The sequence below is a fragment of the Schistocerca serialis genome, chromosome 1 (genome assembly GCF_023864345.2).
Source record: "Schistocerca serialis cubense isolate TAMUIC-IGC-003099 chromosome 1, iqSchSeri2.2, whole genome shotgun sequence".
Classification (NCBI taxonomy): Eukaryota; Metazoa; Arthropoda; class Insecta; order Orthoptera; family Acrididae; genus Schistocerca; species Schistocerca serialis.
Window position 1 is genome coordinate 1,058,280,319 of NC_064638.1, and position 14,082 is coordinate 1,058,294,400.

The following is a 14,082-nucleotide window of genomic DNA, read 5'->3' on the forward strand; positions in this document are numbered from 1 at the left end:
GGGAATACTCCGCACCGGAGTTAAAGACCGTGAGTTCAAAGATCGAATTAACTGGCGATATGGGAATTCCTCGAGATAGAAGCCGACAGCTAGTGACGTCACAGACTGTTGAACGAGTTAGTATTGCCATGGCTGAGGATGCTGAACGCACTGAGTGTGCACGAGCTGTGTCAGGACTGCTGAACATTCCGTGGTCCACAGTTCGCAGACTGCTGCGAAAAATTTATTGTTAAATGGTACCTCTATTGTGGTTCCCGGCTGTCTTAGATGCAGATGGTTTCATTGTCCTATGATCACTCACTTTTCATGTGGGCCCTCTGAAGCAGCGAAAGTTTAATTACAACCACTCTGTTTACTGCAGGATCGTAGACAGTCGTAAAATAAGTAACTACAGAGCTGACAAACAAATGGCGCGTTATTTGTTAAGAAATACGTATCATTTTCTTGTTCTTTGCAAAAACAGACATAATGTCTGATAGGATAGCAGCAATCAGTAAATTTTACAATGTTACTTATAATCTGTATTGATTGCAAAAATTTTATTCATATGACAGGTTTCGGTTCATCTAGAACCATCTTCAGATCTGATATTTCGGTTACAGGAGCAACCGTCCAAATCAAGTAACTTTCACATGCTGTGTCCCGTTAATATTAAACATATGAAGAATATTTATAACAAATTTTGAACAGAATCGGCCACTGGTAACCACAAGATAGACTAACATGTTGAAGGGTAGCTTATATTTAAGTAGCAAATTGTTACTCATAGTATTTGCTGAAAATTAATGGAACAAATAACTCAGAGAGTAAGTTGCAACAAGCACTGTTCAGATGATGTAACTTCGCGAGAGCGCAGGTTCCGTGTAACACCAGTCGTGTTCTTCGCCCTAACGCCACTTCCTCATTACGCTATGGAGGCACCATAAACAAGTTTCCTCTGTTACACAAGAGTTGTTAGCACTCGGTTGCGCGTTTCCTTCAGTGGATGCAAGGGAACGAAACCAGATCCTGTGAGCAGTCGCTTTATTTCTCCTTTACGCACAGTAGGGAGAAACTAACTGCTTTACCAATTAAGACCTCATTTCACAGATTTCGTAGCATGATCAATGTGGTCTACTAGCACCCGTTTTACTTTGACCCCTTTAAATTTTCTAGCAACTGCTAAAGCAAAGTAGAACTACGACTGATACAAACATATCAATTGTTTCTTTTGCGTTGCCAAACTGATCTCCCTTCAAATTATATGTCTGGAGATATTGCAGACTTCGGCATTATCGGTGAGAATTAGGTATCCTTGTACTTCTACACCGGTACGTTAACACTATAGACAATTATCACAGCAAGTACGTGAACGTCAAGTAATATAGGTTCTGGAGCGTTCCTCACATGCTTACGTGTTAGTACGGATATTAGTTGATATTGTAATGACTTCTTTCGAGTAATATTTTTGATTCAGGAGCGTTGAAAACTTCTTCCTCTTCCTCTTCTTCTTCTTCTTGCGTGTTGTTTAGCTCTCGTCGAATTATAGAGCAATACCGCTTCAGCTTGGCGTTAAAAGACACGGACTACTAGTTAATAACATAGTCAGATAATGTGTTCAAATGGTTCAAATGGCTCTGAGCACTATGCGACTTAACTTCTGAGGTCATCAGTCGCCTAGAACTTATAACTAATTAAACCTAACTAACCTAAGGACATCACACACATCCATGCCCTAGGCAGGATTCGAACCTGCGACCGTAGCAGTCGCGCGGTTCCGGACTGAGCGCCTAGAACCGCTAGACCACCGTGGCCGGCGATAATGTGTCACTTTCATTTCGTTGTGAAGGCTTCTTTGTCAACTGTTTCTTGTACTTTGTGTGCCTGTCGGTTCCGCCAGAGTTTTCACTTACTGTTAGTCACCTAGAGACAAAACAGTGGTATGTATTTGTGTTGTTATCGTGTGTGAAGTAACTCGTATGCATGTTTCTTATTATTTTATCTCTGTGTGATTCATCGTCTCATCGTTAGGCAACAGGAAAAAAAATGAGCGTATTTAATGTTAGCTTGCAACAGGGATACAACTTTTTGAAATTGTGTGGTGACAAAATAATGAACGTGTTTACTGGACACCGTGTATTGGAAAATTTTCTGTTGCTCATACAGAAAAAGGTGGTATTATGGACGAAGTGAAAACTGCTAAACATAGGGGTGTTAGGAATTCAACTCCTTCACCAAACACCCAACGATAGAAAAAAGTGACCTGGAGTGTGCTGCCAAACAGAGAATGTTTAAGATCGGAGAAAACTCATCTTTCTTGTTGCCACGTATCTAAGGGGGTTGAGTTTCTATGTCTTTTCCTGGGGGGGGGGGGGGCATCTGCTCCAGTTAAGAGAGCTTCTTTCTTTCAGAATTTTTAAGCCATGTTTCAACCGTGACTGTCTCAAGAAATATGTCGGCAATATTTGGTCTGCAGAAAGGGACACACTTTCTATATTTAATGTTAAACACCCAAACGTTAAATTATTTCTGAACTTTTTTGTCGTGACTTTTATGGTGTAATTAAAACAAACATTATCGAAAAAGTCATGTCCAGTGAAAAATGCAGCTCAATAAATAAAATTTAATGTTTCAGTACACTGTTAAGACTCTTAAGTTAATTCAAAACATGTCCTGAGTTGGACACAAAAAATATAGTGATATGTCCTGGGTTAGGCCTAAAAAGATATGGTAAGAGAAGTACCAACGACAAGCCGCACGTTTCGTCAGGGGTGGTTTAGTCGGCGCGAAACCGCTACAGAGATGCTCAACAAACTCCGGTGGTAAACGCTAGAAAAGAGCAGTTGTGCATCAAGAAATCAGCGCTAATACAGAGGCTGACTGACAATCGTTCTTTCCGAGCACTATTCGCGACTGGAACAGGAAAAAGAGGGCACAGTTATTGGTACGAGAAGTACCCCCCGCTACACCCCGCCAGGTGGCTTGCGCAGTATTGATGTAGATGTAGACGATGTTTAGCAAATCACTACAAAAGTGGCCAGTTAAACGCCAAGCGATGTAAGGGCAGCATCTCTTGCCAAAAATGAGAGGCATGGAAAATTTCATAACAGGCAAACGAACAAAGCAGAGACATCGCAAGCCGGCCGCTGTGACCGAGCGGTTCTAGGTGCTTCAGTCCGGAATCGCGCTGCTGCTGCGGTCGCTGGTTCGAATCCTGCCTCGGGCATGGATGTGTGTGATGTCCTTAGGTTAGTTAGGTTTAAGTAGTTCTAAGTTCTAGGGGACTGATGACCTCAGATGTTAAGGGGAGTAGGACGTCAAACGGGCCGACTTGGAGCAGGAAGCACCACAGAACATTTTAGTTTCCACTGTCTATACCTTTACAAATAAATTCATAAAACATTGTCAGGATGACCAGGAAGGGTGCAGGATTCACACTCATAGCATGGAAGTTCAAAAACATAACAAAATATATTCTTTTTTTACATGTGAAATTTGATAATTTTTTCACTTACTATTGGTTGCATTTGTTGATATAGGTACACTTTTCTTCATAAGCAAGAGAGATTCTTCGATGAATTTTGCACAGTATACAAACCATACTTACAGGTGTATGAAACTCTAGAATTTACTTAATTTATGAAAAAATGAATGAGATGTTAAATTTTAAACTTCATGTTTAGAAAAAAGTCAAATTTTATTGTTAATTTTCTCAAATATTACCACTGTTTTTAATAGATTTGGAAAATTCTAGAGCTTTCAGTTAGTGTTTAGTAATCCGTGCAAAAGTCATCGAATAAGCTCTCTTACTTATGAAGAAAAATATACCTATAGCAACAAATGCAGCCAACAGTAAATGAAAAAATGACGAAATTTCACATTAAAATTATTTTGTTATATTTTTGAACTTCCACTGCTATGGGTGAAAATCCTGAATAGTTCCTGGGCATGCTGTCAAAGTTTTATGAATTTATTTGTAAAATTATAGACAGTGGAATTTAAAATGTCCTGTAATACCTCTCTTGCTCCAAGTTGGCCCGTTTGACGTCGTACTCCCGTTAAGTATCATAGTGCTTAGAGCCATTTGAACGAATTTTTGGAGACATCCCAAACACCCATATGCGCATCCTTAGCCCGCCATTGCACACAACACGATACACAAACACTCTGATCTGGACGATCATATCCGTAACACAACACGAAACCTCATTACCCAGCGGGCATACATAACAGTAATATACAAAACACCAGCGTTCATGACTGCGACGAGGAAGCCAACGTCACAAGTAGTCTGAAAAAGCGCAATTTGCAGCACCACACGAATACTGCTGCAGTTTTCATCTGTCAGTTAATCTCTACTATTCACCAATCGCAACCAGCACTGCTCCAACTCATCAAAACGTGCCCTCAAACAATAACATACACTAACCCCTCAATCACACACACCTCACCAACTCACTCCTTAAACGCACTAATTATAGTATTTGTAGATGTAGACTTCGAGTTTATCCTACATATTAGTTGTGGTTTTTTAAGTTTCTGTCCGGCTTTAGTGTGCTTAAATACTTTGCTTAATCCACCAATTTGAATACCGCCTTTCAGATAAAGGAATCGATGATTATCCAAAGGAGAAGAGCGCATTTCGACGCATATTTGATTAGGAAGAGCGAAAGCCTAATGGAGATGTTCATCTAACAGCAGCGGCTAACGATACAACATAGACAGTGTGTGAATGTAAAAATCAAGGTCGTGAACCATCGGAGATGTCGCACTAGCGTTGTCGAAATGGATACACCGAATGAGAAGTCTTGGAGAAGCAGGATCGATACTACAAAGCATCACAAAGGTGAGCCTAACCACGCAAGATAGCAGTCACAAAGAATCGCTCTCTAATTCAAAGACAAAAAAATTGCAAAATGGCAAAAATAATGCAGAAACACTCGACAACTTGTAATGTGGTAAAATCTCGGAAATCGTCAAGAGCTCCTGTGTAATCTCATATCCTAGCACCCTGAAAACTTGTAAACAACCACGGGACTGCTGGAACTCAGCAGATTTCGTCCACTTCTGTCGAAATCTAGAGTGTTTGCGTTTTGTCTTAACGACCAGCGCCCCGCTCCCACAACGCGACAATTTGCGAACGGTGAATCACGTGATCCCCGGCAAACCATGCTTTTCAATTAAAAACCGTGGCGGGATTTTGAGGAGTACTTAACGATTCTCATATCGAGTAGCACCGAGCGAGGTGGCGCAATGGTTAAAACACTGGACTCGCATTCCGGGGGACGACGATTCAAACCTCCGTCCAGCCGTCCTGGTTTAGGTTTTCCGGATCTCCCTAAATCGCTTCAAGCAAATTCCGGAATTGTTCCTTCGAAAGAGCACAGTCGATTTGCTTCCCCATCCTTCCCCGATCCGAGCTTGTGCTCCGTCTCTAATGACCTAGCTGTCGACGGGACGTTAAACGCTAATCTCCTCCTCGTAACGAGTAGTAACTCTTACGGACAAAAAAGGAGCGTAATAAACATACCATCTAACCACAGATATCAATCATTTATTTTGTTCTTATAAACTTTTAGTCTTTCTTTGATAGTTGGAGTTTTAATCTTTTCTCTAACGAAACGAAAATCTGGCAGACTCGTTTCAGACGCTTAGCTTTCCTTACATTATTTGTACTGTATTGTATGGAACTGGGGATCTAGAAACGACGGAGAGGCTGCGTCCCCGTCCCCACCGTAGCCCCCAGTGGTACACAACACCACGACAGGCTACAGCAGTCCACTTACCCCACCGCCGCCCCACACGGAACCCAGTGCGGGTGTGCGGTTCGGCCCCCAGTGGACACCCCGGTAACGTCTCACATCAGACGAGTGTAACCCCAATTTTTGGGTGGTAGAGTAATTATGGTGTACGCGTACGTGGAGAAAGTGATTGCGCAGCAATCGCCGACATAGTGTAACTGAGACGGAATAAGGGGAATCACCACGCATACGCCGAGAGAGATGGAAAACCGTCTTAAAAACCATCCGTTGGGCGGATTTGCGCCGGGGACCGGTACGCCTTCCCGCCCGGAAACCAGTGCATTAGACAGCGCGGCTAACCGGGCGGGCATTTGCACTGTACTTCGAATATCAGTCATATCAGTTCGATTCATTTTATTTACTTTCTAAACTAATGTCCTTTCAGAATGAGATTTTCACTCTGCAGTGGAGTGTGCGCTGATATGAAACTTCCTGGCAGATTAAAACTGTGTACCTGACCGAGACTCGAAATCGGTACCTTTGCCTTTCGCGGGCAAGTCCTCTACCATCTGAGCTACCGAAGCACGACTCACGCCCGGTACTCACAGCTTTACTTCTGCCAGTATCTCGTCTCCTACCTTCCAAACTTTACAGAAGCTCCCCAGCGAACCTTGCACAACTAGCACTCCTGAAAGAGAGGATACTGCGGAGACATGGCTTAGCCACAGCCTGGGGATTGTTTCCAGAATGAGATTTTCACTCTGCAGCGGAGTGTGCGCTGATATGAAACTTAATGTCCTTTCAGTTAAACATTTTTCTTTCATAAACTAATTTTTTTTAAGTCCATCCTTTTAGCAGGACGCCTCTGGGACGACAACCGTTTACCATCTTGACAAAAGAAAAAGAAGGAAAAACACCTACAGCCGTCTTTATGACCTTATTTTATTTTGTCGCTACCAGTTTCGACGCTTCATTGCGTCATTTCAGGCTGTTTTGATGCGGTACAGGTGGATACGATCCCCATGCATAACCCATCAGTTGCCAGACTTACTGGATTCGCAGATAATGTGTCAGCACTCCAACCATCAACTGTCAACTGTCAGTTGATGGTTGGAGTGTTGCCACATTATCCGCGAACGTTATCGTTATGATGAGTGTCAATCGCATGTGCGACTGACACTCGTGCAAGATACGGTGGCCGATTCCCAGTGACCAGTTCTAGTCGAAAGCGTTGGGAGAGTTCATTCGTTTGTTCAGAAGGGGGGCCGATAAGTGCTAGCCACTTTTTGGCCGCTCACTGATGACTGAATCGAGGCGCACACGCTCCAAGCTATCTCAAGCAATTTTACAGTAACTATTGTTGTTGTGGTCTTCAGTCCAGAAACTGGTTTGGTGCAGCTCTCCATGATACTCTGTCCTGTGCAAGCTTCTTCATCTCCCAGTACCTACTGCAGCCTACATCCTTCTGAATATGTTTAGTGTATTCATCTCTTGGTCTCCCTCTACGATTTTCGATTTTTACCCTCCACGCTGCCCTCCAGTACTACATTGGTGATCCCTTGATGCCCCTGAATATGCTCTACCAACCGATTCCTTCTTCTAGTCAAATTGTGCCACAAATTTCTCTTCTCCCCAATTCTGTTCAATACCTCTCATTAGTTATGTGATCTACCAATCTAATCTTCAGCATTCTTTTGTAGCACCACGTTTCGACAGCTTCTATTCTCTTCTTGTCTAAACTATTTTCGTCCACGTTTCACTTCCATACATGGCTACACTCCATACAAATACTTTCAGAAACGACTTCCTGACGCTTCAGTTTATACTCGATGTTAACAAAATTCTCTTCTTCAGAAACGCTTTCCTTGCCATTGCCAGTCTACATTTTATATCCTCTCTACTTCGACCGTCATCAGTTATTTTGCTCCCCAAATAGCAAAACTCATTTACTACTTTAAGCGTCTCATTTCCTATTCTAATTCCCGCAGCATCACCCGATTTAATTCGACTACATTCCATTATCCTCGTCTTGGTTTTGTTGATGTTCATCTTATATCCTTCTTTCAACACACTGTCCCTTCCGTTCAGCTGCTCTTCCAGGTCCTTTGCTGTCTCCGACAAAATTGCGATGTCATCGGCGAACCTCAAAGTTTTTATTTCTTCTCCATGGATTTTAATCCCAACTCCGAATTTTTGTTTTGTTTCCTTTACTGCTTGCTCAATATACAGATTGAATAACATCGGGGTGAGGCTACAACCCTGTCTCACTCCCTTCCCAACCACTGCTTACCTTTCATGTCCCTCGACTCTTATAACTGCCATCTGGTTTCTGTACAAACTGTAAATAGCCTTTAGGGCCCTGGATTTTACCCCTGCCACCTTCAGAATTTGAAAGTCAGTATTACAGTCAACATTGCCAAAAGCTTTCTCTAAGTCTACAAATGCTAGAAACGTAGGTTTGCCTTTCCTTAAGATAAGATAAGGCGTAAGGTCAGTATTGTCTCACGTGTTCCAATATTTCTATGGAATCCAAACTGATCTTCCCCGAGGTCGACTTCTACCAAATTTTCCATTCGTCTGTAAAGAATTCGCGTTAGTATTTTGCAGCTGTGACTTATTAAACTGATAGTTCGGTAATTTTCACATCTGTCAATACCTGCTTTCTTTGGGATTGGAATTACTATATTCTTTATAAAGTCTGAGGGTATTTTGCCTGTCCCATACATCTTGCTCACCAGATGGTAGAGTTTTGTCGGGGCTGGCTCTTCCCAGGCGTAGTTCTGATGGAATGTTGTCTACTCCCGGAAACTATAGAAACTATTTGGTAACAAATTCGCATTTTTTATTTTCTTGTAGCTTTATATGTCAGATTCATGGTGATGTGTCAAGCATTTCGTAAATGGTCATAGTTACTGCGTGATTTACGCGAAGGTAAGACATGCGCGCAGTTCGGAAAAGTGTGGAATGAAATATGTCGGTACGATTTTCGTTTGGTGCATATTACATAAGATGTTGCTGCGTATGAAATATAGCTAACATACTGAATTATTCTTTAGACTTGGGTAGAGGTATCTACCTTTCCCCAATGTCAAGGAAATTGATCTGATGTAGCACACTTATTTGCGATCGAGCCGCGCCAATGATAAAACCATAGTGAAAAATCCACAACATTTCGTAAACAATTCCAGAGATCGAAATGAGATTTTGGCAAATGATAGAATGCAAAGAGCAGAATATTTCACCATATCGTTATTATGTAAAAGACTCGCCAGGTTAGCCCAGAGCGCTAATGCGCTGCTTCCTGGACTCGGGTAGGCGCGCCGGCCCCGGATCGAATTCGCCCGCCGATTAGCGACGAGGGCCGGTGTGCCGGCCAGCCTGGATGTAGTTTTTAGGCGGTTTTCCACATCTCTCTAGGTGAATACCAGGCTGGTCCCCACGTCCCGCCTCAGTTACACGACTCACAGACATTTGAAACACATCCGCACTTTTCCATGATTTACACTAGATGCAGACAGATGGGTTACTCTGATTCCGTCCCAGGGGGTACGGGGTGGCGCCAGGAAGGACATCCGGCCACCCCTTCACATTAACATGCCGAATCTGATTTAACCACTCCAACCCCGCGCACAATGCGGGACAAAGGCGCAAACGATAGAAATCGTTATTATGTGAAACTTCATTATCTACCATGTTACTCCAACAACTATAGATTTTTTCCTGAAAAAATGCAATTTTTAAAAGCTGGTGAAACGAGAAATTCTGTGGGTTTTGGAGCAACATAAGCAAAGTTCTTACACGCATTTTGGACCAAGGATGTGCTTTTTCATAAGATGCTGACCTTACTTTTCCTGAGTTCCTCACTTAATGAAATTAATAAACCACTGTTTCAGAATTTTCTCGCAGTTGATGCACACCATGTCAGTGAGTTGCGACAGCGTGTCTTGACAAAAGAAGCAAATTTTAACATGACAACTAGAGAAATGTGTGGTGTTTACTCAAAATTTTCCGCTCAGGACCGTCTCTGAAAGCTACAAATGGTTAACAAGGCAGGCGAAAATGAATCGCCGCATTTTCGGCGGAATATTTTTAGAGAAATGAAAGCAGAGGCGACAGTACATATTTTTGAATGGTCACCATGCAGGTGAGTGTGCATCATGCAGATGAGTGTAGGTTTCAGTTTACAACGGAACTTTCCCCTCCGGAGCTAGGCATGTCTCCTGCAGCGCTCTGAGCGACGCCCGCACCACAGCCGATCTCCCAACGCTTCCCCAGCCTACTGCGTATCTAGAAGGCACAGCATTTTGCGAGCACTCTAATATGGATCACACAGAAATATAGCAGAAACATAGAGTATGGAGGCAAATATTAGTACAGCAGTATAATTCCATTCAATAAAACCGCTAAGGATGTAGGCCTACATAGTGCACAAGTCTACGTAATTCTGACAGATAGTCAAAAAGAATTTTAAGAGTTGGACAAATATATCAATTATCTAAAGAACATAGAACCATAATAGGATATGAATTGATAATCGTTGTACCATCTTCGCGATCTTGGTATATAAAACGTCTTCCTAAAGAAGACTACTGCACTGTTAAGATGGAAGGTGATGAGTGAAACAGAAGTAACATCCGGCGTTCCCCAAGGAAGTGCTGATGATTATGAGGTCCCATAATCCGAGGAGCGTAGGGAACGATGACGGAGACCCGCACCGCTGACTAGGCCAGGTCGTAGCAGTTGTGATTTGCCATTGCCTTCCTCCGACCCTAATTGGGATGAATGATGATGATGATGATGAAGGCAACACAACAGCACCCAGTCATCTCGAGGCATGGAAAATCTCTGAACCCGTCGGGAATCGAACCCGGGACCCCGTGCGCAGGAAGCGAGAACGCTACCGCAAGTTCACGAGTTGTGGACAAGGAAGTGTCATAGGCCCTCTATTGTTCCTGATCTATATTAACGACATAGGAGACAATCTGAGTAGCTGTCTTAGATTGTTCGCAGATGATGCAGTCGTTTACCGTCTTGTAAAGTAATCAGATGATTAAAACAACTTGCAAATGATTTAGATAAGATATCTGTATGGCGCGAAAAGTGGCTGTTGACACTGAATAAAGAATAGTGTGAAGTTATTCACATGAGTATTAAAAGAAATCAGCTAAATTTCGATTACGCCAAAAGTCACAGAAATCTGAGGGCTGTAAATTCAACTAAATACTTAGGGATTAAAATTACAAAAAACCTAAATTGCAACGATAACATAGATATTATTGTCGGTAGAGAAAACCAAAGACTCCGATTTATTGGCAGAACTGTTAGAAGGTGCAACAGCTCTACCAAAGAGGCGGCTTACACCACGCTTGTCCGCCCTATTCTGGAGTATTGCTGTGCGCTGAGGGATCCACATCAGGTGGGACTGGCGGATGACATCGAAAAAGTACAAAGAAGGGCAGCTCGTTTTGTATTATGGCGAAATAGGGGAGATAGTGTCACAGACATGATATGTGAATTGGAGTGGCAATCATTAAAACAAAGGCGTTTTTCGTTGCGACGGGATCTTCACATGAAATTTCACTCACCAGTTTTCTCCTCCGATTGCGAAAACATTCTGTTGGCAGCTGGAACACCCCACCCGTCACTTATCTGGTTCTGGCGTGTGTTCACCCCAGCCAACTGACTAACAGATGAACAGAGAGTGCAAAACTGCCGCAATATCGGATAACGCAAAGAAAGTAATAAGGACCTGTGACTCCTGATTGAACTGCGGTGGCAGTGTTGACATTAATTGATTCAGAATTGATCCCTTTTCATTAAAAAGGGGTGAACAGTGATGTTATATTCAGCTATTGAACACCAGATGCAAATGTTGAACATAAAATTAATTAAGAAAGTGACTTGGGATTTCAACTACTTGATTGAAAACAGATGCAGTCAATTAGCACAAATTTATTTTAACTCACGGCCTTCAATCATCACATTACATGACTCTCCTAACAGGCAGTGGGAATAAATTGCGTTTACATGGAGTAAAACGCGATAAATCAAAATTAATTCCTATCGACTGACCCAGGCATAATGCGAAGTACAAGAAGAATTCTACAATACACGGCCCATGAAACCCTCGTCGAAACATTGCCGGCGTGATCTAACAAATTAATCAGTGGCCTAACTCAAGCCAGAGCGTGCACAATATCACCGAATTCAGTGTGGTGGGGCGTCGTCGTTGTGCGGACGTCAGCCGGCCTCGTGGTGCTGCAAGGCTGCACTCGTCTATTCACTCATAGCTATCTTGTTCAGTACATAGCCAAGTTCAATCGTTCCTTTTGCTAAGTCATGAACTGCAGAGATGCTCACTCTCTCTCAGGCAAGCCGAGTAAAGACCGCCACGTCTGCACTCTAGGCAAGCTGGAAACGGAAGATCTCTACGGAGACTTCTGCCAGTCCGCTCTTCGCCTCGGTTTCCCCTCCAGCAAAATCACGCCAATTGCAGTGCAAGTCGTGTTAATTATGCGTCGCTTCCCAGCGGACCAATGCCTCCTCTGGGAAGTGAACAAATTTCCACAAAATATCCCTTCCTCCGAACTTTTGCTATTTAGCTTCTCCCAGGCCACCCATCAAGATTAGCATCTGCATAAAACACCAATTTTTCCGAAATTCTGACTCCCAGGAGAGTACTTCAAATTCCTTGGTCCTATGTTCCCATCAGAGGCAAGCATATTTCATTCTGTCGCTCTTCACATGTTTTACTTCAGACTCTGAGGACCGTGAAATCAGTGTGAAGTTGCTATAGTCACGAACACGCATATTTCGGCCTCTGTTGACCGCTCCACCGTAGCTTTGTGCGGCTTTCTCGCATGTTTCACTGAAAACGGGATGACGGACATTTATCAACAGGTGTACAAGTTCTCCGTCTGCTTCCCAGTACACCAGCATGGGGTCAACCACCCCCTCACTGTCATTCATCTTAAGGCAGGTGGAGGCCGCACCCCGTTACCGCTTTCTCAGAGTCTGAGCCACCCTAAGCTGCCTATTGTCACTTCCCTTCGCTGCTCCCCAGCCGGCCACGGTCACTCGAATACTTCCCTGGGATAAACTAGTCTCCAGTAAATCGACGCGTTTCCACAAAGTTTTCGTCTGCAGCTCGTGGTCGTGCGGAGGCGTTCTCGCTTCCCACGCCCGGGTTACCGCGTTCGATTCTCGGCGGGGTTAGGGATTTTCTCTGCCTCATGATGGCTGGGTGTTGTGTGATGTCCTTAGGTTAGTTAGGTTTAAGTAGTTCTAAGCTCTAGGGGACTGATGACCATAGATGGTAAGTCCGATAGTGCTCAGAGCCATTTGAACCACAAAGTTTTCATGTCACGTGAATTACTTTAAAACCATCACCCAACATTGATTATTCCAATAAGTCCATACTATACCCTCTGCAAGATGCATTGTGCCTTGTCAGTCATTTTGTTCAGCCCTACTGTTTGCTCAATGTGAGTTCGGTGATCTTTAATGACTTCATGTAAGGGGCATACCGACGTACTTGGGGAAAAATTATCATCACGATAAAATAAGAGAAATCAGGGATGGCACAGAAATATTTAAGTGCTCGTTTTTCTCTCGTGCCGTTCAAGAATGGAACGGTAGAGAGACAGCTTGAAGGTGGTTCATTGAACCCTCCGCCAGGCACTTTATTGTGACTCGCAGATCAATCACGTAGATGTAGATGTAAATGTAGATGTTCTACAGCGCCGCCACTGTGCAGGTGTTTACGGTGCGGCTGGACAGCGGCCTGCCGGAGTGGGTGCGGCGGCAGCGGCGCGTGCCCGCCTCCACGCCCTTCCCGTGCGACACTCGCGGCGGCCGCTCCGCCCAAAGGCCCTCCTCGGTGCACCGCCTCAGGCCCGGCGACATCGACGTCGTCGCCGCCATGGGCGACAGCCTCGTAGCCGGCAACGGCGCCCTCGACGAGTTCGCGCTCGGCGCAATAATAGAGTATCGCGGCGTCTCCTGGTGCGCAGGTACGTCCCTGGTGGTCGTACCACATGAACCACTATCAGGAACACAGTTCAGCTGCGTTGGATGTGATTGAATTTTCTCATTACGAGTGTACTGAAGGGCAATCTGTTTTAATAGTTAAAAACTATTCAAAAGCCAAGATCGCGCAATCCGTTTCAACCGTCTTAGCTGTCATCTTCAGGTCTCGAACATCTTTTTGTAGTGTCCACCAAATGTAATTTGAAGTGCTTTTGTGTACTGTATTTCCGTATTTGCATCATGTAACAAGCATCTGTGAGCAATATGTACGTGGTTTTCGACAAGTGGCTCTGTGTTTTTAAATACAAACAAACGTTTATAAAGTGCTGACTTT

General features: G+C 43.7%; 1 protein-coding gene across 1 annotated transcript in view; it reads left to right on the forward strand.

The window, feature by feature from the left end:
- The window catches only part of LOC126458959 (phospholipase B1, membrane-associated-like), a 279,558-nt gene that overhangs the window by 102,224 nt on the left and 163,252 nt on the right, over positions 1 to 14,082 (forward strand). Inside the window, exon 3 of the mRNA XM_050095828.1 lies at positions 13,477 to 13,732. Coding sequence (XP_049951785.1) covers positions 13,477 to 13,732 — 256 coding nt within the window. The remainder of the gene's footprint in view (positions 1 to 13,476; positions 13,733 to 14,082) is intronic.